The sequence below is a fragment of the Enhydra lutris genome, unplaced genomic scaffold (genome assembly GCF_002288905.1).
Source record: "Enhydra lutris kenyoni isolate GAN:26980312 unplaced genomic scaffold, ASM228890v2 scaffoldscaffold46, whole genome shotgun sequence".
NCBI lineage: Eukaryota > Metazoa > Chordata > Mammalia > Carnivora > Mustelidae > Enhydra > Enhydra lutris.
Window position 1 is genome coordinate 16,771,213 of NW_019154130.1, and position 22,999 is coordinate 16,794,211.

The 22,999-nt window shown below is 54.6% G+C and overlaps 1 protein-coding gene across 1 annotated transcript; it reads right to left on the reverse strand.

The window, feature by feature from the left end:
- Positions 1–285: 285 nt before the first annotated feature.
- On the reverse strand, positions 286–22,011 carry LOC111156547 (forkhead box N4). The gene is made up of 9 exons (XM_022517514.1): positions 21,926–22,011; positions 7,912–8,057; positions 5,834–5,958; positions 5,618–5,728; positions 5,165–5,292; positions 4,463–4,559; positions 3,269–3,476; positions 1,619–2,002; positions 286–545 (listed from the first exon to the last, which is right to left on the reverse strand). Exons 1-9 carry the CDS (start codon positions 22,009–22,011, stop codon positions 286–288), a joined length of 1,545 nt encoding a protein of 514 aa, XP_022373222.1.
- Positions 22,012–22,999: the final 988 nt, after the last annotated feature.

Here is a 22,999-nt window from a genome sequence, read left to right on the forward strand (position 1 = left end):
CAGTGGGGGTGCAGGTTCCAGAAATCTCGTTCTCAGAAGTCACTCTCTGGGAGGAGCATTGTGCGGGGGACGTCACTGAGGTCAGGGGAAGCTGGTGTGCCTGTCCATTTTCCTCTGTCCTTCTGACCTGGCGGTGGGGGGGGTGTTGTTTGCCCAGAAGGCCTCCTGCGGGGGAGTGAGAGGGCCAGGGGCGCCAACAGGTGGAAGAGGCCTCACTTCCTGGTACACCGGGCTCCGGGGAGCTCTCTGTCAGGGGCTGGGGTGGGGGCAGGCAAGGCCGTCACCTCAAAGCAGGGCTATGGGTTTGTTCCCTGGGGCGCCCAGGTACTGGGAGGAGGAGGTGGTGGCTGACGTGGTCACGCTGTCTGGGGTCGAGTACGAGGCATAGAGACCCGTCACCTGCAAGTCTGGGAAGGACTGGTCGCTCCCGCCGGAGACGGGGGTCAGGCCCGAAGCCCCCAGCTCACAGCCAAGGGGAGAGTCTCCGAAGGCCCCCAGGGTGTCCAGGCTGAAGCCCCCATCCTTCATCTCCTCCCAGAGGTTCCCTTTCAAAGACAAAGGCATTTGGATGAGCTGGCTTCAGGACAGACGGACCCGAGATCGAGTCCTGACTTAAGGAATAGGCAAAGACCGTGTGTAGGGTTCAAAGTCAGCGATTGCAGGGGAGGGGGCATGGAGAAGACAAGTTCCAGCCCCAGCCCGCCCCCTTCCCACTGGGCATCCCGGGGAGTGTCGCTTCTGAGCCTCAGGCTCCTTGGGATGAGTGGAGACAATCAGAGACTTCATCCCCCTCCCCCCACCCCCGTTATCCTCCCAAGGTTTCAACAGGGGAATGTGTAGAAACATGGACTCTCCCTCAGGGTTCCCACCATGGCCCAGCCTGGGGACAAAACAACAATTTCCCTACATAATAATCCAGGGGGACAGGCAGGGAGGGCAGAATATACCCTTTCACAGCTGTAAATAACACCCTCACTAGCTAACTCACAAACCTGCTAACCAGTCCATTCCCTCTCTAGACAGAGAACTCCCAGAGGGCAGGGGCAGGGAGGAGTCCTCGGCCCTTGGCTGGCGCACGGTAGGAGCTCCCGTGTTGTGAACAGACAAATCATAAGACACTTCCCTTGTCCGTGCAGGCATTCGATCAGCTCCTATATGCCAAGCACGACCGAGGGGCAGGCAGTGGGTCAGAGCGTGACCTGGCCTATGGCTGGCACACACACACTCAAGTGGTTACTGAGTAAAAGCTGGGGGTCAGAGCCCTGGGTGGAGGTACCACTCTGCCCCTTACTAGCCAGGTGACCCTCAGGCCAGCGACCTCACTTCTTTGTCTCATCTCCTCAGCAGCAGAATAGGGACAGGAAATGGCAGTGGCCTGCCAGGACCATTGCATGGTGGGACTGGGGTGATGGCTAGGGCATACAGTAAGCACTCATGAAACGCTTGCTATAATTCACCAGCATGAGGCGCTTGGGAAGTACTTGTCCAAGGAATGAGCTGAGGGGTAAATGCAGACGGACCTCCTCTCGCTTGCCCGCCCCCATCTTTCTGGCCCTGCAGCTTCTCCCACCCCCACCATCCCCTTCTGTCCCGCCCTACCCCGTTCCTGTAGCCTCACCCTGCAGAGCGAAGTCCATGATGCTGGGGTCCAGGGCGTCCACCTCGGTGCTCATGTCGGTGCTGATGTTGATGAAGTCCACGGCGGCCCTTCCCAGGGCAGGATGGGGCAGGGGGCTGGGGCTCAGGTCCGGCAGGGCATGCAGGGGCGGGGTCTGTGCTGGGGCTGGAGAATCTGGGGCCAGATGTGCCTGGGGCTGGACCTGGTGGTGCAGGGGGACTGACTGCAAGGACAGGGTCACCAGGGGCTGGGGTGGGAGCTGGGAGACAGCCAGGCAGCCGTGGGCCATGGCCACTGTGGCGGCGTGAGTCAGCACGGTGGTCTCGGGGTTGCTAGGCCGTCTGCAGCTTTCTGGTCGGTCCGAGATCAGTTTGTCCAGCTCCTCTGCAGGCAAGGGAGAGGTCCCTCAGCAGCCGGCCTGCATTTCCCAGGCCCCCGTGTTAGCATGCCTGTAACCCTAGCAATTCCCTTAGATTCTCTGAACCTCGGTCTCTTCGTCTATGAGAGGGCACCGTACACTCTGCACAGTGCTGTTGGGGAAATGTCATGAAATCACAGATTGCATAGGGTCTTTGAGGAATGAGGGAGCCTCACATGACAACGGTACGTCCTCTCTTTGGGACAGTGCTTTAGCTCAAGGACGTCCCTGAAGCTAACAGCTCTGCAAGAGGAAGCAAGGCAGAGAGGACAGGTCCCACGACATTGGGACAAAATGTATGAATGCACAAGGGGTCCTAGCCGCTCCCTGCTACTAAAGAGACATTAGGTGTTGCTGTGGGTTGAAAATTGGATCCTCCTTAATGCTCTTGGTTATAAGCAAGAGAGATGATTACTCTGAAATTATATCTGGTTGGTGGCTTGAGTCTCCTTAAATGTCACACCAGTTTGAGACTGGACCACCAGGGTTCCGGGACCTATCTAAGATGGCACACATTTTAGAAAAGAGGACACTTATGGGCTCCCACATGGCTCAGTGGGTTAAGCGTCTGCCTTTGGCTCAGGTCATGGTCCCAGGGTCCTGGGACTGAGCCCCTTGTCAGGTTCCTTGCTCCGCAGAGAGTCTGCTTCTCCCTCTGCCCCCCACCCCCGCTCATGCTCTCCCTCTCTCTTGCATGTGCTCTCTCTCTTTCAAATCTTTAAAATAACTTTGTCTGTAAACCTTTTGTTGGAATTTTTGATATCCTCAGCATACATTACCAGAAGTAAAATAACTGGACCAAAAAAGTAGGGAACAGTTTGCAGGGTTTTTATATATTATTTTGCCTTGGAAAAGTTTAACTGAGAATCTCACCTATCCTACTATGAAGGTGCCTGTTTCTCCACATCTTAGCCCACACTGGGTGTTATTATTTTATTATTTTATTGTTTTGAAACTTGGTGCCAAGGCAGTAGGCACAGTAAGAAAGTGATGTCCTCCCATGTTTGCTTAGTTTGGCATTTCTCTGTGAGAAACTAGGGGCTGTGTTGGGAGACTGAACAGCTTTCCACAGGCCTCTGATCAGACCCCTCCGTGGACTTGCCCCAGGGGAGGCATGTTTCCCGGGAGGAAAGGAGGAAAGTCCACCAGGCACCCATGTCCCCACCAGCGAGGCCAGGACCTATGGGCAGGGACATGTGTTGCGGGTGGCAGTGGGGGTGTCTAGGCCTCACCGGGATTGGCCATGCTCCGGTGGATGGCAGCAAGGTCCTTCCTCTTCCACTTGTACATCTCCTCCTCCATCTTGTCGATGCGGGCCAGGTTAAGGGCCCACAGGCAGCCCTTGCGCGAGGAGCCGCTCATCTTGTTCTCTACCTTCTCGAAGCACTTGTTCAGGGACAGGTTGTGTCTCACCGAGTTCTTCCAGCCGTCGGGAGCCGTCTGTGGGGACAGATGGACACACAGATGTTCTCAGAGACCTCCCCGTAAGCCCTTCCTCTCCAGGGGCATCTCAGACACAGGTCTCGAGGGGCAAGGCATGGCAGTGGTGGGGTGAAGTGAGTCTGAAGCCCGGCCTTGAGTTAGGAAGACAAGAGAGACTGGTGGGGACTGTGGCTCACCAGGAGGGCCACGCCCTTTTAAAGGGGCAGCCGCATATGAGCTCCAGCCAACAGTTACTATGTGAGAACAAGCCCAGGGATGCCGAATCGTCCCCTCCTCCTCTCCTCCTTAGGAAGCAAGTGAGAAAGAGGATGCTATCATGCGGATAACTGACCAAGTATATTCAGTCGTGTTTCAATGCTCATACTTAATTGTTAGGTAATCAGATACTACGGTGCAGCTCACATTCTAGCCCCTGCCCCCCACACTCGCACACACCACTGTCTGCAATATTTCTGCGAGGGACACTGTCCAAGTCAGGGACCCTGCAGCTTGGTACCCTCTGACCTCCTGCTCCTTATTTCCCTTTGATGCCAACAAAAATAATGTTCGTGATGGCCAGTCACACGCCAGGAGCTGCCACAGCCCTTTACCTGCAGAGTCCTCACTTCCCTGGCCAGCTGGCTATCATTCTCCCCATCTTACAGATGAGCAAACTGAGGCTCAGAGAAGCAACAGCTCTTGCCACGTCTGTGTTATGCATCAGGGTGTTTCAGGGAGTCTGTGAGGAATCACTAAGCTGACCCCGCCATCCTCTGCCCTCCCCCACTCCGGGATGCCCGGTGAACTCCGTCTCTGGGCAGGGTCCGGCTCCAAGGCCCCCTCTTCCTTCTGGGCTTCTTTGGCCATGCCTGTGTGAATGCACAGGTGTCTATGGGCATCACTGGTGACCTAAGACAGTGACCCATTTTGGTCTGGGGCCGTGTGAGGGAGAGGCCAGAGCAGCCGGCCTCTTAACACCCCTACACTCCACTGGGGCCCCTCACCTTGAAGTAGGGGAAGTGCTCCTTCATGAAGCTGTAGATCTCACTCACGGGCAGGCTGCCTGTCTTGCTGTTCTTCAAGGCCATGGCGATCAGACAGCTGGAGGTGAAGGGTGGGGCAGGCCAGGGGTAAAGGGGTCTCAGGCTGACAGCCCAAGGTCCCCTCTGCCAGGAAGTCTGCCCTGCTTGATCTCACCAGTACCAGCCCTTCCATACTCAAATGGTGTTAGCTCTGGTACCTTTCCATGGCCCTAGGTCTTGCCCACCCCTTGCCCTTCTTGACCCTGAGCTCAGACAGTGGTACCAGTCTGAGAAAACTCTTTTCTTCTCTTTATTCCTTCCCCATAGTGAATGTCTGTGGGCCTTTAGACTTAACTAGGCTGCTTACCACCCACCCCCCACTCTTGCAGGGTACACAATATTATTTTGATGGCTTTTTACATCAGAGGGAATTAAGGCTCAGAGAGGCCAAGCCGCTTCCCCGAGGCTGCGTGGTTTGGGAATGACAGAACAGAGCATCGGGCTCTGGGTCTGGAGTGGGTTCTCCACCCTGGGAGCTGATCCTTCCTAGAGCACGTCCCTTCTGGGGGCTCTCTACTCGCCAAAAGCTCCCCCCCCCTTGCAAGTCTGAGCTGTCCTAAAGGCAGCCCTAGCCCCTCTCCTCCCCTACCCACCCCCATAGCCGCGGCCCATCCCGGACCTCACCTGTATGAGTAGATGGGCTTGGGGTAGTGTTTGGGGTGCAGTTCCTGAGATGAATGGACAGCCATGCGGGGCTGGGGGTATGGAGACCGTGCTCCAAATGGGGAGCCATACAGGCTCACGGGAGGGCACTTCCCACAGCCAGAGCAGGGAAGCGTGGCAGAGAGAGAAGGTAAGAAAGGACATAAGCCACTCACAGGAACACTACCCCACCCCAGGCTTGCTTTTTAGGAGATGCTATTTAGCAAGATGTGAAGTCGCCAGCCCCAGGAGACAATCCTGTCTCTCTCTGCTCCTTGCGGGGGTTTTCGGGAACCCAGTGAACAACTCCATGGGCATGGCGAAAGCTATCCCTGTGTTGCAGGGGAGTAAACTGAGGCTCAGAGAGGTTCCCGGCCAGCCCAATGCAGGGAGGTGTGTCTCTGAGTCTAGGACCCTTCTCCCAGCCCCCGGTACCTGCTGCGGGCCTGCGGGGAGCGGTAACTGTGTCTGGGGGGTGGACGAGTACAGCTGTGGCGAGTCCTGCAGGCCGGATGAGGGCTGGCCCCCCACAGGGATCTGACTCACCTGCAGGGGCCCCAAGAGGAGATAGAGGAGGTTAGGGTGAGGGTGGGTCAGCCCTGCCCTGGAGGACCCCCGCTCGAGCTCCCTGACCCCTGCGGTGATGCTTACAGTGGCTCCGTGATTGGCTATGGGGCTCAGGCCGAGCATGCCTGGGGGGGCCACGCCAGCCGGGCCGTGGAGCAGGGCACCTGCAGTAGCTCCCACGTGCAGGTCAGCCGCCCTGGCCAAGGCACCTGCAAAAGGGAAGCACGGAGAAGCTGCTGGGCCGGAAGGATGGGGTCCGCGGGCAGAGCGGCTCCATCCCTGGACACTGCCAGAGGACAGAGCCCCCACCCCCACCCTTGGGACCAGGTGCATGGCAGGTGCTTGGCAAATCACCACTCAGAGTGCAGTGCTGAGCCGTGGGTTCCTACCAGCTGTGTGACCTGGGGCCTGCCTCAGTTTCCCCATCTGTACAGGGGAGCTCCCGAGATCACCTACATATGAAGTTGTTGTGGGGGTTTAAGGGAGGTCATGTCTATACAGTGCTTATCACGTTGTTGGCTACACGACCACATCTTGGTAAACAGGAGTCAGTAACTAATAATAACGATGATGTCATTAGTATCTCGATTCTTGTCCATTGTGAAGCCCAAACATCAACTCATTGTTCAGCTCTCCTCCTCAGAATCATATCTTGGTTCCCAGGGCCACCAGGCTTCGCTCTGAATGCCTTTGTGCCTCCTCTACCCTCTGCCCAGCCCTGCCCCTAAGCTAGCGGATGTCCTCACGCCTGCATGCCAGCCACCCAGTCCTGGGCCCGGGAAAGACACTGCTCCTCACCACCATTCTGCTTTAGGGCTACCTTCTAGATTAAACCAAGCTGACCTGCAAGATGATCCTGCCCTGGGGCCACCTCTTCCAGGAAGCCTTTGGGGTTCCTCGGCTCTCTTCTGAGTCCTGGCCACCACCTGGGCTCATCCGTGGTGCCTTTGGTCTGTCTGCTCTGCCCTCTCTTGGACCAGACCCTCAGCTCCCTGAGAACTAGGACCACATCTTGTATGACCCATAGAGACAGGAGTGTGGGAGGGGTGTAGCCGCCCAGGGGAGAAGGGACGGGCTTCCTTCTTTCATGCTTCCCATCTCTCGCGTGCCATACAACACCTACTGTGTGTCCAAGGCACTTTTGGCATTGAATCTTTTCAACACCCCAGAAGGGCAGCTCTGCTATCCTTTTGTTGCAGATAAGAAAATAAGTCAGAGGGGAAAGTACTTGCCCAAGGTCACGGATCTGGAGGTTCTAGATCAGGGTTTGGCAAACCCTGATCCAGCAAAGACAGATCCAGCCTGTGCCATGTTTTTGTAAATAAAGTTTTGTTGGTACACAGCTATGCCTGTTCATTTACATTGTCTGGGGCTGGGCTTGTGCTATAGGGACCCTATGGCCTACGGAGTCTAGATATTGACTACATGGCCCTTTACAGAAAGAGTTTGCAGACCCCTGCTACAGACGTTTTGGCCAAGAACAATTTGTTCAATGAAATAAATATTCCTAGACCCTAATTTGTCATCTATTGGCACTTTTAATGTACCTTGATGATTGTTTTCAACACTTCCTGTGTCGCTATTTTGTCCACTTGCTATCACAGCAGCTAGCTGCCATTTATTGAGCACCAACTATGTGCCAGGACTGTCAGCACCTTCCAACGTATCCTCTCTCTGAAGATCGGAGTTCCATAGGCTTCTTCAGTAAGGGGCCAGATAGCAAATATTTGAGGCTTTGCCGGCTGTATGGTTTCTGTCTTTGGGTTTTTTACAACCCCTGAAGAATGCAAAACCATTCTGAACACAAGGGCAATACAAAAAACGGGCTGCAGGTTGCAGGCTGCCTTTGGCCTGCGGGCTGTAGTTTGCCAACTGCTTCAGCTGTTCACAAGCGGGGAAGGGGCAGAGAAGGGGCTGTCTTTATTCGTCACTGAACCCTGAGCTCACCCACAGCCTGGCACATGCTGGTGAGCACACGAATGCCCCCATCCCTCCGAAGAAGGTGTCATCAGGCATATTTTGCAAATGCAGTAAGAGGCGCAGAGAGTGAGAGACCTGGTCACAGTCACCCAGCTGCTGGGGGGCAGTGCTGGGCTGCGCCCCTCCCACCACCACCCCTGCGCCACGCCTCTCCCCACCCCCCACCCCACCCTTGTGCCTACCTGGGTGTGGGGGCGGCGCACCGGGGCCACCCAGGTCCATGCGGCCACTCGCCATCTGCTGTAGCCGTGGCACGTCCACCGCTGTGAGCCATGACAGGGACTGCAGGTCCCCAGGAAGGTCATCATCACTGCAGGTAGCCAGGAGCCTACAGGGAGGGGCAGGAGCTCGGGCGGGGCGGGGAGCTCAGGTCGGCTCCTGGCAGGGTTGGGGGGGGTACCCCTCCACCTCTGGAATCATCCCTGGCCCCTCTCCTCCCTGAGCCACCCTCATGTGTCCATCTCTTGGGCTAGGCGTGGTCCCCGGATCCCCACTTTGGCAGCCAGATCCCACATCCTCAAGTCATGCCTGTGTTTACTGTATCTTACCTTAGCCCCTACCTAGCCCCCAAATAATAAACATTAATGTTTGTTGAACACTTACTATGTGCCAGACACCATATCAAATCCTTCATGGGTGGTAAGTCATTGAACACTCCTCACCCCATGAGGCAAACGGTAGTGGTAGTATTCCCATTTTACAGATGGGGAAACTGAGGTGAGGAGCTCAGTGTTCAACAGGCACAGTCCTTTTCAATCCTGTTCAATCCCTGCAGCAGCCCTGAGAGGTTGGATACGCCCACAGGTCCCTCTTGTATTTGGGGAAACTGAGGTTTAGAGCGCTGAGTCGCTTGCCCAAAGATACACATAACAGGAAGTGGTGGGGCTGGGACCCAGTCAGCCAGGCCTGAAGCCCAAGCTCTTCACCATGCCCCCAGCAGTCCCTGGAGACCCCCTATAGGACCGATGTCCACCACCCCTCTACAGACTCTCCACAGAAAGAGAAAGGCTACCCCCTGGGAATGGCAGGCAGGTCCCCCCAGTGTGGGGTAAACAGGCCTCCCCAGCACCCCTAAAGTCATGCTTGCCACACGGCTCCAAGGGCCCTGGGCTCCCACGGCAGTGTCTTGTCCACGGGATAAGGTGGCTGAAAACTGACCCAGAGCCCACGCCAGACCCACCAGGCCACCAGGCCAGGGCTCTTCTGCAGTGTGGCCCAGAGGTCCCCAGTCCACATTCTGAGAGCCACGGTTTAAGAAAAGTCTCAGGGCTTCCTAGAAAGGGGGGAGAGAGAGAGCAGCACAGCCTCCAGCCTTGTCCCGTGTGGGGCAGGGGACCCACCATGGGGCATCCGTCTCAGCGCCCCCCCCGGGCCGCCCTCCAGCTGGACGGCTCTCCCCACGCTGTCCCGCTGTCCCTCCTCGCCTTTTCTCTCCCCCCTCCTTCCCACCTCGCTCTCTCTCCTTCTGTTTTAGGGCCACAATTAGCGTTGCCATGGCCACAACTGCTCCTTGGTGCGGGGCCTGGGCCCTCAGCCCACCAGGCTGGCATCAGGTGACCGTCAGGCTGCCCCAGCCATTGGCTGCCTTGTAGGAAAACAGGGCCTGGAAACGATTTGAAAACCCGGCCGGCCGTGTCAGCAGCAGCAGTTGGCCGGGCTGCTGTCCCCCGGCGGCCCATTGTGCGACAAACGACTGTTGCCCCCGTGGCACGTGGCCCCCATTGTCCTAGAGTCTCTGTGCCATTGTCGTTGTGGCCCCCCACCCCACCCCCGGCTGCCACTCCTGCAGCCTGCTCATAACTCATCTGGAGAGGGACAGCCACAGCCCAGGCCTAGGAGATGCCATCTGTCTCCTCAGGCCCGTGGAGACCATGGGGTGAGACTGAGGGGCAGGGCCTGGTGTGCCGCCCACCGCATGCATGGGGGTGTCTGGCCGGTCCCCATCCACCCCAGGACTGGCCGACCTCCCAGAGTCTGGTGGTGCGAGCCCTGCTCCTGCTCCCTTACCTGCTGTAGCTCCCCATTGCCCCTGCTGCTCTGTCTGGCTCTGGGGCAGCAGGAAGGAATGGAGGTGAGCTGCTGCTGGCAGGTTCTGAAGCCAGAGCCCCACCAAAGCCCCCTGAGTGGTGTTGGGAGGGGGCTTGTAAACAAACTGGCTTTCTGGGTGCAAGTGGGGTCTCTGCCGGCCGGTGACTGACAGATCGTCCTCAGAGTGGTTAAGAGCTCGGGCTCTGGCTTCCAATCCTAGTCTTCACTTACCTGTGTACCAGGGCCACTGACTTGATCTCTGTGAGCCTCAGTTTTTCATCTGTAAAATAGGGCTAATAACACTTCCTTTCTCCTAGGGTGTCAGGGGGATTCAGCAGTGATCACATGGAAAGCCCTTGGAACGGTGTCTGACTCAGCTGCCATCAGGATTCATTCATACCAGTATTAATGTTACTATTAGCCAGGTCCCCAGAGAACTGGAAGTCTGTGGAAGCTTTGGGCTCTGTGGTCTCAAGGACCCGCCTCTGTTGCTGCAACCACCAGCGGCTCCCGTGTGTTGAGCACTGACTATATGCTCTCTCCCCATTCTGCAGACAGAGAAACTGAGACCCCCAAGCAATTACTTAAATGCCTAAGAGCCTGTTTCCCCACGAAGGGAGGATCGCAGAAGGTTAACGATGCTGCTGAGCTCGTGGAGCGGGGGTGGGGGGGTGGGGGGGTTGGGGGGGGTAAATGGTGCTATTCTGACTGTGTTTTTATGGGTTTTTTGGTCCTGCTGTTTGTGTGCCCCCACCCCGGCTCCCCATTCCTTCAGCATCACCCCCTGCACACACACAAACCTGTGAGGAGCACAAGCAGACTCCTGTGGCCACCCAGTGTCTGTTCCACCCACCCTCCCCACCCTGGGACCCCCGAGCATGGTCCCACCGCCATGTCTTAGCAATTCCCCCTGCAGGGAGTGCCCCTCTTTTGCTTCCTTCCCCCCGCCCCGCCAACCTTCAAAACGGTGCCCATCCCTGGAGGCTCACTGCACATTGTCTTCTGGCCTCTTACTGCGAAAGCGCCTTCCGACATCATCTAATCTCACCACACATTTGACCCATGGGGAAACTGAGGTTAGAAGGGAAACATTTTGCTTCTGATTCATAGTCCAGAGAAAGACCAGGGCTAGGGCTCCGGGCTGTCCGTGTGGGCTCATTCCAACCCAAGAGTGACTTGTCATCCAGTAAGTCTTGGCCACCCCAACCCCAAGCTCAGGGACCCCTCCGCATCCTGGCTGCTCCCTGCACCTTGCCAGGGCCAGTGAGTTTGCACTGCTGTCTCTCTGCCCTACCCCCGCTGTCGGATCACTGAGGGCTTAAATGCCTCCTTGTCTGGTTGAAATAAGCTCAACCCCAGGCCACCAACCCAGAGAATGGTGCAACAGTGGCTGTCATGTCCAGAACTTTTAACACCCACAGAGCTAGCCTCTGCCTCCCTGAGTCCTTGCAAGAGCCTCCGACAGGGACGGGGAGCAGGCAGCCCCACTGTACCGATGGGGAAACTGAGGCCACCCAGGACTTGAACCCAGGTCTATCTGCTCCAGTCTGAGGCTGTTTCTGTGGTAGGACAGGCAGAGAATCAGAGGGCCCCTGGGGGTGATGCTCCCCTGCCCCATGAACTTGCGGCTCACAAGTGGGGTTGTGGATACCAGCATTGCCCAAGACCTGATTCGAATGCAGAGTTCAAGACCCAGCCCAGAGCCTGGGGTCCCACCCATGAGCTGTGAGGCTGGGAAGCCACATTTGGCACCTCCCGGCAAAGCTCCAGGGGAAGGACAGCTCCAGGGTGGTGTGACAGGATCTTGGGCGGGCACAGTGCAAGCTTTGACTAGACAAATCTGGGTTCAAGTCCTGGTGACCCCTAGCTGTGAGACCTCAGACAAGCCACTTCTGGTCCCTGAGTCTCCATTTTCTCATCTGGAGAATGGGAGTATAACTGTCTCTATCTCCTTGGGTGGTTTCAAGGAGCCCACGGGCCAGTGTGTATTCCACCTTGAACCCAGGCCTGGTCCCCATTCTCCCTTTGGGGTCGGTGGCCAGGCCCCGTGCCCCCTGCTGGTCCTCCCTCCTGCCCGTGCCTAACACTGGCATTCCTCACCTCCGCCCGTCTCCTGCCATGGACATGGATGCCCCGAAGCTCTGTGGTGGGGGTCTGCTGGCCCTGAAGCCTGGCTCACTTCCCTCATCCCCCGTATTCAGACCTCTTCCCCGTGCACGCCAGGAACCGGGAGGCAGTGCGCCAGGCCCTAAATAGGTCCCGTTCCCATAGCCCAGCCCAGGTCCTTACCCATCTGTCTCCTCCACTCCCTGCAGAGGAGCGTCAGCCCTCTGTCCACAGTGCTGGTGCTGTGTGAAGCACCTGCCACCTGTCCCTCACCAAGGCTAGAGTTCCCTTGTTAAAGATGCCCCGGTGAGCCCCATTACTACTCTCTTCTAGCACTTCCTTGTAAATGGCATAAACCACAGGGTCATCAGCTGGTGTCACCTGAGAAAGACTTCTTGGTTCGAGAACTACTCTGGCTTCCCAGCCAGAGGCCCTCGGACAGGCGTGTAATCTCCAGCCTCAGCTGTCCCACCTGTAAGATGGGTCAAGGGGTAATGACAGCACCGATTCCTTGTACCCACCCCCAGAGCTGGGGTGGTGGTGTATAGGGGACATGGTTTTTGTGGGACATGCACCATCAGTGAGGGTCTGGGATTCCTCCCTGGGGGATGTGTATGTGTGACCTTCTACCAGTCTCCTGAGTGGGTTTCCCCTCTGCTGGGAGAAAACAGGACATTTGCAATTCAAAGGAAAAGGCAAAATCCAGCCCTACCATCCTGGAGGTCTCCCTAGACCCCCTCCTGCTCACTCTCTCTAGGTCTGTCTTTTCAGTCTCTGGGTCAGGAGGTATTTCCAAAGAGAACAGGGGCTGTACCCCACCCCCAGCTCTCAGGCACCCCCAGTTCTGGCAGGGAGGCCAGGACCAGGGCTAGGACCAGGGCTGAGTCCACAGCTGGGGGCAGGAGCCCCTAGAAGAACCGGATGCTGAAGCAGGGAACCTTATACCCCCTGAGGGAGGAGCTGTACCCCCAGAGCCCAGTACAGAGCCAGGCACACAGCAGGTATTCAATAAGTCCTCACGGATTGGACAAATGAACAAATAGACCCAGCCTTCTAGATGTCCCCATTCTCACTGCCCCCCTGCCCCCCAGGGCCAGGCAGGGGTAAAAGGCCCAGCTTAATTTTATTTAATTTTATAAAAGCCTATGGAAATGGCTTGGGGTGGGCAAGTCCCTGCTGTGTGCCCAGCCCGATCAGGCAGGTGTGGTTACTGTTACCGCCTTCCCATTTACCAGATGGGGACACTGAGGCCAGGGAGAAACAGGCCTGTCTACGGCCCCCCAGCTGAGGACTGGGCTGGTTACAGCCCCATTGTTCTCTCTCCCTGCCCCATAAGGAACAGTTAAAGAAATATTTTCTGTGGATACTAGAAAATTCTAGCACTGTGCTATCCATAGGAAGCCACACGTGACTATTTACATTTACTAAAATTAGGTACAGATTTCGCTTCTTCATCATACCAGCCACATTTCAAGGGTTCAATGGCCACACATGGCCAGTGCCTGCTGTATTGGACAGCATGGAATTGGAACATTTCCATCACCGCAGAAAGTTCTTACAAGACAGTGGTGGTCTGGAACATTCTTTTCAGTCATGACGGAAAAATCTGTGGTGTTTCCACATTGCCTTAAAATTGGAAATTTGATTAAGGTTTGGAAATTTCAGGAGCTGATTTCATGGAATTTTTGTTTTAGTATATTTCATTATAAAAAACTCCCCCACTTTACCTCCCACCAGGGAGGAAGTTATAGGGAGAGCTCTGTAAAAATGGGGGCCTTGTACTAAGGCAGCTCACAAAGTAGAGAGCTCTCTTTCATGGGGGGCATTCAAGCAGGAGTTGAGGGATGACCTGTCAGGCCCCTACTGGATGAAAGATGAGCCCAAGCCTCCTCCAAGTTCCCTTTGATGCCAAGACCCTACAGCTCATGGGAGCAGCCTGCATGTAAAGTCTCTGCTCACATTTCCAAAGTTCTATCATCTTGGGGAAGTGCCTCTTCCTCTCTCGGCCTCAGTTTCCCCATCTGTTATGCAACAGTGTCAGAGTAGACAATGGTTAGGGGAAGGCATGAACCCCAAGGTGGGTGGACCAGGGTCTGAACATTCCTGGCTGTGTGTTGGTCACCTGCTCTGGGGCTCAGTGTATAAAACAGGAATAGTAAAGACATCTACCCAAAAGTGATGGGCAAGAATGTCACCCTAGTTCATTAGCATCAGACCAGATGAAACATTAAGTTTTCCGCTGAAAAATCAGGTTTAACTATTAGATAAGGGGTCCCAAAGGTGATCCTGGACAGGACTTCCCTTCTCAAACCAACTGGGGCATTTATCATCAATAGGGGGGGTCCCTCCTCATTAACAGGTGGAGAGCTTTTGGGGCAAAATGAAAATAAAAAGACCTATCTGGCTCCCCAGGGTCCCCTGAATTCAGTAACAGCTCCCCACCGCACACAGGGATGTATCCCTCCTTTCCTTATTAGAACCCCCCACCACACACACCCCTGGGGGGGGTGTCGTCACCCCTTTTCATAGATAGGAGAGGTGAGGCTGATCCAGGAGAATTTGCCTCTGTAACCTCTGGCCAATGGCCTCAGGTACTTGCTCCAGCACTTTTCCCTGGGCCTCAGTTTCCCCATCTGGAACACCACGGGTCTGGGCCCCTTCCATCTCGGTGGGGCTGCCACTGAGATGGACACACAGCCTACAGGGCCACTCGGGGTAGACTGCAGAGGGAGTGGGGGATGCGGGAGGCTGTGGTTAGACCCTGGTTAGGAGCCAGGTGGTAGCCAGGGGAATAGTCTATCAGCAGTGTACTCATCTGGCCAACATTTTCCAAGAGCCTACTATGTGCTGAATTTTACATGTCTCATCTGTGTGCCCTTGTGAGTTTGCTCATCGGAAGTCCCAAGCCTTCTGCAATACCATACTCTGAGCCTATCCCAGCTACTACCACCCCACCTCCCCACCCCTGTTGCCTTTTCTGGGGCATTTCAAAGTAGGGATGACAAGTGTCGGCTCTGGGGTCAGCCAGGCCTAGATTTGAATCCCACCCAGCTACTTAGTAGCTCTGAGACTGGTCTGCAGGAGTCTACCTCTCTGGGGCTCAGTTTGCTCATCTGTACCATGGGGTGCTAACGTCTGTGCCCATTCTCACAGAGTATTTGTTGCGGGGTGGGGGATGTGTGTTCCCAGCCCACCTGTGTGCATTGCATGGCAGTGTTTGCATGATTATAACCGTCTTCTAAAAAGCGAGAATTCAGCAGAGTGGGATCTAATGTAGAATACCATCAGAGTGTCCCTGCACTCCTGAAATATTCCCTGAACTCCGACTCGCTGTGCTGGGTGGCAACACACAGAAGGGCCTCTGTCCAAGGAGATAACTTTCTAAGTGACCCAGGATGGAGGGTCGGTCCCTTAGCGTGCCTACCTCCCTGCCAGCCCTCTTTGGTCTGCACCTCCCTCAACTCTCAAAAGTCTGCGGGATGGCTCCTTAGCAAACCCATTTCTCAGATGGGATCACTGAGGCTCAGAGAGGCGAAGGGATAGCCCTCAGCCACACAGCATGGAAGCAAAAGAGCTGGGGCTTAAACCACCCACCCCGGAGCCTCTTTGCTTGGTTTCTCTGCCAGTTTAGCTGAAATAAATCAAGCTGTGGGCAGGAAGAGTGAGTCAGTATCCTCATTTTTAGAAGGATCAGATGGGCGCCTCCGTGGCGACCCTGGGCAAAGCGAGGCACCACTGGAGTCTGTGGCTGTCATTCTATATGGACCAGGGGACCAACCTGATGACATTAATTAACAATGTCCTTAATTAATCAGCCGTGTCGCTGGAGGGATGGGAGCTGAGCCAAGAGGGCAGGGCACTGCAGGGGTGAGCCCGGGGACACCTGGATTCCAGGCCTGGCCCTACTCCTAACAGAGGTCCTTGTGCAGGTAACTCAATGCCTGTGAGATTCCACTTCCGCATGTGTGGACAAGAGGGGGGAATAGGGCCTGCCACTTGGTTCAGGGCAAACCACAGGAAGGGTATAGAACAACATTTGGCTCAAGGGCTAGATAACTATTTGTGGAATGAATGGAATTAACACCTAGCAGTCAGAGTAGACTTTCAAAAGAGACGTGAGAATGTGGCCCTGTCCTTAAAACCCGTTAGGGGAGTAAGGGTCCAGGTACTCATCGTGGTCTGGCCTGGCCGCCTCCCACCCCTGCCTTCCTCTCCTGCCCTCATCTCCTCCATTCTAGCAAACCTGTCTATCCTTGAGTTCCTCAAACATTCTAAGTGCTCTTTGCATATGCTGTTCCCTCTGCCCGGAATGCTATTCCATGCAGTCATTCGCAGCTGGCTCCTCCTCATGCTACTCAGCACAGCACAAATCTTTCCTCCTCTGAGGGGTTCCCCTGGCCACTCACACCCTGGGGGTTCTTCCTGTATGTGTCTGCAGAACATTAAGTATTTTTCAAGTATTCATTTATGTATGTTTCCAGTCTTTCCACGCTAAGAGGGTAAGGACTAGGAGGCCCTATGTTTTGTTCAGCACAGGGCCTGGCACCCTATGGGCATTTATTACCTCTTCACTAAAATAAGAGAAGGTGGAAGGATACTCCAGCCCAGCCGCCCAGCTCAACTAGAACGTGACTTGCATTGCCCAGTCTCTAGCCATTTCCTGCCTGGCTTAGCCATACCCCCACCCCAGGAAGCCTCCCAGACCCGTCCAGCATCTCCCAGTCTTTCCATTCCCTGGAATGATTAGAGCCTTAAAGTCTACATAGCATAGACCCCTGAGATCACCCATTAATTTTACTCAGGCATTGCCAAGCCCCGCCTTCCAGACACTAAACTCCTGGAGGTCAGGGATGACTTTGTCTTATACCTGATTACAGTCCCAGAGTGACCAGCACAGCTTTCATTCTTTGACAAATATTTATCTCCTCTCCCCCGAGGTGAGCTGGACCCCTGCCAGCCTGTTGCTATAAAAGTAAAACTCCGTGGAGCCCTTGCTAAGGGACTTGGCTGTGCCTGCAGTGGGCCACCTGTACTGGGGGAAGGATTACTGTTTCTGCGGAGATTTTCGCTTACAGAGCTCCAGTGCAAAGCCCGCAGTGAACTCTGTTTCCTATATCGGGGTTCCTTGCTGTTAATACAGTAATTGTGCCATGGAAGGAAACAACCTTTTACGACCCAAATCCCATCTCAACAAAGCTATGTGACCTTGGGTGAATCACGTCGCCCCTCTGCATCTTGATTTTCCCATCTATAAAATGGAATCATTCTCCTAATAATTTCCACCATGGAGGACAGCTGTGAGGATAAGATCAGAGAAGGTAGAAGAGAGCCCAGCACATGGCAGGTGCTCAGACAACGTTCCTTCTTTCCTCTCCTCTGGCTTTGCATGGTCCCTAGGAGGGGTTCCCACAGCAAATACTGTCTTTGGAGAAACAGGTTACCATCCCAGCGGAGCAGAAGACAGAGGCACATTCAGCCCTGGGACATCACTTCCGCTCTGATTACAACACGGAGGTTTTACCTGCCTCCTGGAGATGTGGTTGGTAGGAAATTGTTACATTACCACAAACTGTTCCTGTTTCCAATCCAACCTTTACACAAAAGGGACTAAGCATTTCATGGTGGTGTTTATTTAGCTAACGTAGCTTTTGAAATCTTTTGTAACCGTTTACAGGAAAAAGAAAACCAAATGCAGTTTAGCAAGCTCGGGAATTCGGGGCCAAGAGTAAGCTTAGTATGAAATGATTTGATTAGGAGCCTGGAAAAGAGAATCTTTCCTTTCTAGAACTTGGCTGGGACTTGCTTGGTGGGAGGGTGGGCAGTGGGTTTGTGCATGTGTGTGCCCATGTTTCTTGGGGTGGAACCCAAGACCCCAAAGGAAGCCTGGACCCCCAGGAAGGCTACCTCTCTTTTCCTTGCCTGCAAGGTAGCCCGAGGAGCTTCTGGTCACCCGGAAAGAGACGGGGTGTACAGATGTGGGGACTGTCACTGCCCCTGACAGATGGGGCCCCCACCCTCCCTCCTGCAAGGAGGTCACAACCCATGGGCAGAGCCACACTGATGGGGGGAACCCCCCACACACACACACGCAGCTCAGCAGGGGACTCGAGAGGAAAAGCAGGTAGCGTCTGCCCACCCTGGTCCACACGGCAGGGTCCTGTCATCATTTGAGTATAAACCTCCCTGCCTTTCCGTGGATGTGTTCTTACATGCCACTGAGCAAGCTAGCCATCTCCCAATGAATATTTATTAGGCATCCATTCTGTGCCAGCACTGTGGTTCAGAGATGAAAAAACCACTGTCCAAAGAGAGGAAGGGTTTTGTGCACATCTTAGAGGGGGGATATGGCTCTGGGAGAAGGTGAGGGTCCAAGGAGCCAGCAGTCTACCTTCGTTCTCTGGGCCTCAGTTGCCCAATCTGTAAAAGGAGGTGGCTGGACCTGACCTCTAGGATAAGTTCTTGAAGTTGGGGCAGGGGGTGGAAACCTGCTGTTCTGCCCCTTCCTGAATGTATGCCTCTGGACTCAGTCTCCTTGTCTGTGAATTGGGATCATGCCAGCACCTAATTTCATGGTTGTTATATAAAGACTGAAGGGGATGGGGAGCTTCCTAAGGAGTTTCATGGGTTTCTGGCACACAGTAGGTGCTTAGGAAGTCGTTATTTTGTAGAACCTCGATGAGCGTACTTCCCTCCCAGCCCGGAGCCAAAGGGGAACAGGCTAACTTGCATCTAACATAAGCTGTTGCTGTCGTCCGTGGGGTCAGGGCTGGCCCTTGCCCTGGCCCCAGGCCCCAGCGTCACAGGCAGGGAGCCTGCTGCCAATTTGCTGTCTAAGCCCAGCCACTGACTCCCCGACAGCTCTCGGCGGGGGGGGGGGGGGGGGGGGGGGGGGGCGGGGGGGGGGCAGGGCAGCCTCCAGCTGCTGTCCCCCGGCCCCACCCCCTCCATCCCCACACGCAGCCATTGAAAGCTAACGGCCAAAGGCAGCCCTTGGGGATGGAGGGCTGTGTGGAGGGCTGCAAGGGGGCTGGGAACAGGCTGGACCAGCAGCCTGAGTGGTCCTTGGAGCCATTCCCTGGAGACACAAGAGAGGCAATGAGAAGCCCATAAACTTCTCCTTGGCTATTATTCAGGGAGAAAAATGGGAGTGGTTGGAAGGGGCCAGAGAGGTGCTACGTGATCATCGAAGCTCTCCTCCATGATAAAGCACTCTATTCCAGGTCTGGCCGAACTCCTTTTTGGCAGAAATGTCACTGCAGAATCCTTGCAATAACTTGTGACCCAGGTTCTCTCGTTGCTCCATTTCACAGATGAAGAGAGTGAGGCACAGAGAGGGATAGTGACTTGTCCGGGGTCACACAGCGGCAAAATGGCAGAGCAACTTATTCTGTTCCAGCCCTTGCATTCTTCACCAGTGGGACATGAGAGTGGAGTGGAGGTGGGGGTGACAATACCCTCTGGGTGAGACAGCCTCTAGTTCAACCACCACTTTACCCATAACTGTGTCATCATGTAAAGCCACTTTAACAGGTCAAGCCTTGGTTTCCTCATCTGCAAACCGGGCACAGGCAGGCTACACTCATGGGGATGGTTGTGGCGCAGGTAGTGAAGGCTTAAGAGACCACCAGCTGCAATTCTTTTTATTACTACCCTGCCTTCCAGGCATGCTCGCCGAGGAACACAAGAAAGTCCTGGATCCATGCAAACAGGAAAGGCAGGATGCCCAGGCAACTCTGGGTGGGGGGCTAAGGCTGGACTGCTCCTTGCTCTACTGGCCCCAGCCCTGCCAGCTGGTCAGGGAACTAGGTAGGTACTGAGAGTCCCCCCCCCCCCCCCCCATAAGCTTACTGCCTGCTCTCTGCTCTTTCTGGACACAAGCAGCTTGCCCAGTGCCCCCAGACAGTTTGTGAGCTGGGCTGGCCAAGACACAGGGAACTGAGACCCCAAGGGTTAGAGCAGGTGGGAGTCCCTGTTGGGCAGTACCTGGGAGAAGATGAGGGTCCAAGGAACTCCCTAGACCCCCTCTCTTGCAGAAAGCCAGCCTCGTTGATGGAACTAAGTCATAAGAACAAGAGCACCTGCTGGTTCTGTGTCTCTTGCCCTATAAAACGGACTCAGTCCTTCCAGCAGCCACAGGAGGGACATGCCCTCATTGTGCTCACTTGAAAGATGAGGAAACTCGACTTGTCCAAAGCTGGCTTTTGAACTTGCACACACATCCGACACCAGAGCAGCCCCTGTTCTCATCCCGATTCCCTAACTCTGGGGCTTTTACGGGGGGGCCTTAGGCAACAATAAGCCTCTATGGTACTAGGGAAGCACTGGCTTCCCTCACCTCCCAATGCTGGCTTCCAGCTGGGAGGACAGAAGGAGAGCCACCCCCAGACCTGGAGTGCCTCCTGCGGGCCAGACAATTTCATAGATACTGCACTTAAAATCAGTGAGAGGTAACTTTTATGAGCCCGGCTGTGCAGACAAATGAAGGTTCAGAAGGGAAATTGCCCAGGATCATGCAACTGGCAAGTGGCTGAGCTAAAAATTGTGTTTAATCTTTCTAATAACTCCATGCGGTGGGTACTATTTCTAGTCCCATTTTATGGATGAAGGAAACTCAGACTGTTCTATACAGCCAGAAGAGCTGGGATCATAATTGATTTCACAGCCCAAGCTCCTCCTCACCCTCAGGCTGCCCCTGGTCCACCTGCCATGATTTAAATCCGTTCAGGGCTGGAAAGAAGCCTAGAGGTCCGTGGTTGTGTGCTTTCCTGCTTTCCATTAAAGATTTTATTTCATTGTTCCAAGCCTCGGTTCTTCACTTGTACAGTGGAGGCTAATCAGAGCAGCTCCCAAGCTGGGCATACAGTAGGTGCTCAAAGAGTGCTGCATGCCTGGAGTCCATCTGGGGTCCCGGACCTGCACATGGTAAGCTCTCAGCAAATAGCTGTTTGCATTTGCGTCTTCATTTGGATCTCAGAAGGCAGCCTCCAGGCCCACAGCCCTGAGGAAGCAACCTCCCTCTAATTGGGGGCCTTGGTCCACCCCAGAGGGCACTGCTGGGGAGTTGCAGTGGCCCCCAGGAGGCCAGACAGCCCCTGGGTAAACAGGGCTGATCCGAGGTGACAGCCTGCTCTTCCCAGGCCAGGCCCTGTCCTGTCCCTACTCCATAATCTGGGCCATGCCCCCTCAACCCATGAACGTGCCTGCCATGATGGGTGGGGCACTGGGAACCAGTTCAAGCCTCCTGGGCTCAAGGGAGAGTGGCTGGGAGGAGACTCCAGATCATTCCTTTTTCTCCCTCTCTTTGCTATGTGACCTTGCACAAACCTTTTCTCCCTTCTTGGCCTCAGTCTCCCCAGCTATAAAAGCAGGGAACTGGACTGGTTGACCCCCTAGGGGCTGTTTGAGCTCAGAGGTTTGAAGACAAAAAGGCAAAGGCTCTGCGGAGCTTTCCCCCACCCAATTGTACCTTGCTTCATCCTGTCTCAAGAAATCATTTATTTTGGCCTCAGACTCCACCAAATTTATTCCTCAAATACATGAGACCCAGGAGAGACCTTAATTCAAGAGTATCATTTAACTGACAAGCAAATGAGGCCCAGAGAGGGCAAGGGACTTGCTCAAAATCATACAGCCAAGCTAAGAATTCAGGAGTTCCCACTCACAACTTTTCCAGCATCCAAAGAGGATGTAAGCCAGTTCCTCCCACCACCAAGAACCCCCCCGAAGCTTTTGGGGGGCATTTCCTGGAGCCCCTTTTGGGCCATTGTAGGGAAAGCAATCTATTGTCTTAACATTCACCAGGATGCCCTGTCTCTCACCCAGGAGGGGACCTCCCTTGGAGGAGACAAAAGGTTGGGCTTTGAGAGGTCCCATTTCCCCAGGCCACAAGCCCAGACACCCTCAGAGAGGCCAATTTTGAGACTGAGATCTTCTCCCTCTCTTGCAAAATCACAGAATTTAATGTAACAATAGTTCTTGGGCAGAAACCATAAACATTAGCACAGAAACACTTTACACAATTTGAAAATATAGCGACTTAGTTATTGCTGAAGCAACCCTCACCTGTACTCCTGCGGAGAGGGGTGGTGGTTTTGCCCTGAGTTTCGAATAATTCCTGACATCATGGATGAGATGTCACTTTCTATCATCTCCTCGGGGAAAAGACAAGAAGGGGAAAAAAAAAAACAAAAAACAAAAAACAAAAACTCCCATCAGTGACAATGTGGACAGGGTAGAAACCCGGTTTTCCCACAGTTCTGAAGGATGGAACTCAAACAACTAGCAGAACACTTCAAAAAGAAAAAAAAAAAAAAAAAGTGGTACTAGAGGATTTCTGGACATCACAGGTCACTTTCCCAGGGCAAGTCTACAGGGTTTCCAGAAGCAAAGGAAGAGAATGGAATGGAATTGCAGGTTCTTTCGAATTCGTGGGGGAAGGGGAGGAAGACTCTAGAATCCAAATGTCAAGTCTTGGAAAATGTGGACTTGCAAAATAGGAATCAGAAAAAACAGATTCCCTCCCAGCCTATTTTCAACCGCAGCTCTGTTACAATCACTTTGAAAATAAAAAAAATTTTCAAAAAAAGGACAGCTTAATGTGTCATGTATGTATCTCTGGGGGAACCAAATTCCCACTAGCAAAGGGAATAATCCCCGCTGGGCTCTCGCCCTTGAAATGCCTACAGAAATGCCACATACCCTGGCTGGAAAATCAGTCCAACCCCCACCCGCACCCTACCCCCCCGCCACACAGAAACACAGCCTAAAAAACAAAACAAAACAAAACTTCCCTGAGTTTCTCAAACTTCAATCCTGAAACCAACGCAGAAACCCACCAAAAGACTCTCAGTTCCGCCCCAAAAGTCACTCAGGGACTCCCGGGAAGGAAAAAAGGGGAGCAGAGAGAGGTAGTCCCCACGGCCCCTGCACCCGGGTCTCCACCCTGGAAATGCAATGCAGGGCACTGCCCCGGAGGAGGGAGCAAAGCCGACCCTGCAAGGTGGTACCTGGCGCGGATCCTCGCCGGGCCGCCGCTGCAGGCGCTCCTGGGGAGGGCGGGGGTTTTGGAGGGGGGCTCCCTCGCGCTCGCCCCTCGCGTTCCGCAATTTGGCCGCCGTAGCGGCTCGAACCGTTTTT

Coding starts and splice junctions, on each gene's coding strand:
- LOC111156547 (XM_022517514.1), bottom strand. CDS start 22,011: ATGATAGAAAGTGACATCTCATCCATGATGTCAGGAATTATTCGAAAC. Junction 4,560..5,164: donor AAGCCCATCTACTCATACAG/GTGAGGTCCGGG, acceptor CTTCACCTCCAG/CTGTCTGATCGCCATGGCCT. Junction 546..1,618: donor CATGGACTTCGCTCTGCAGG/GTGAGGCTACAG, acceptor TGTCTTTGAAAG/GGAACCTCTGGGAGGAGATG.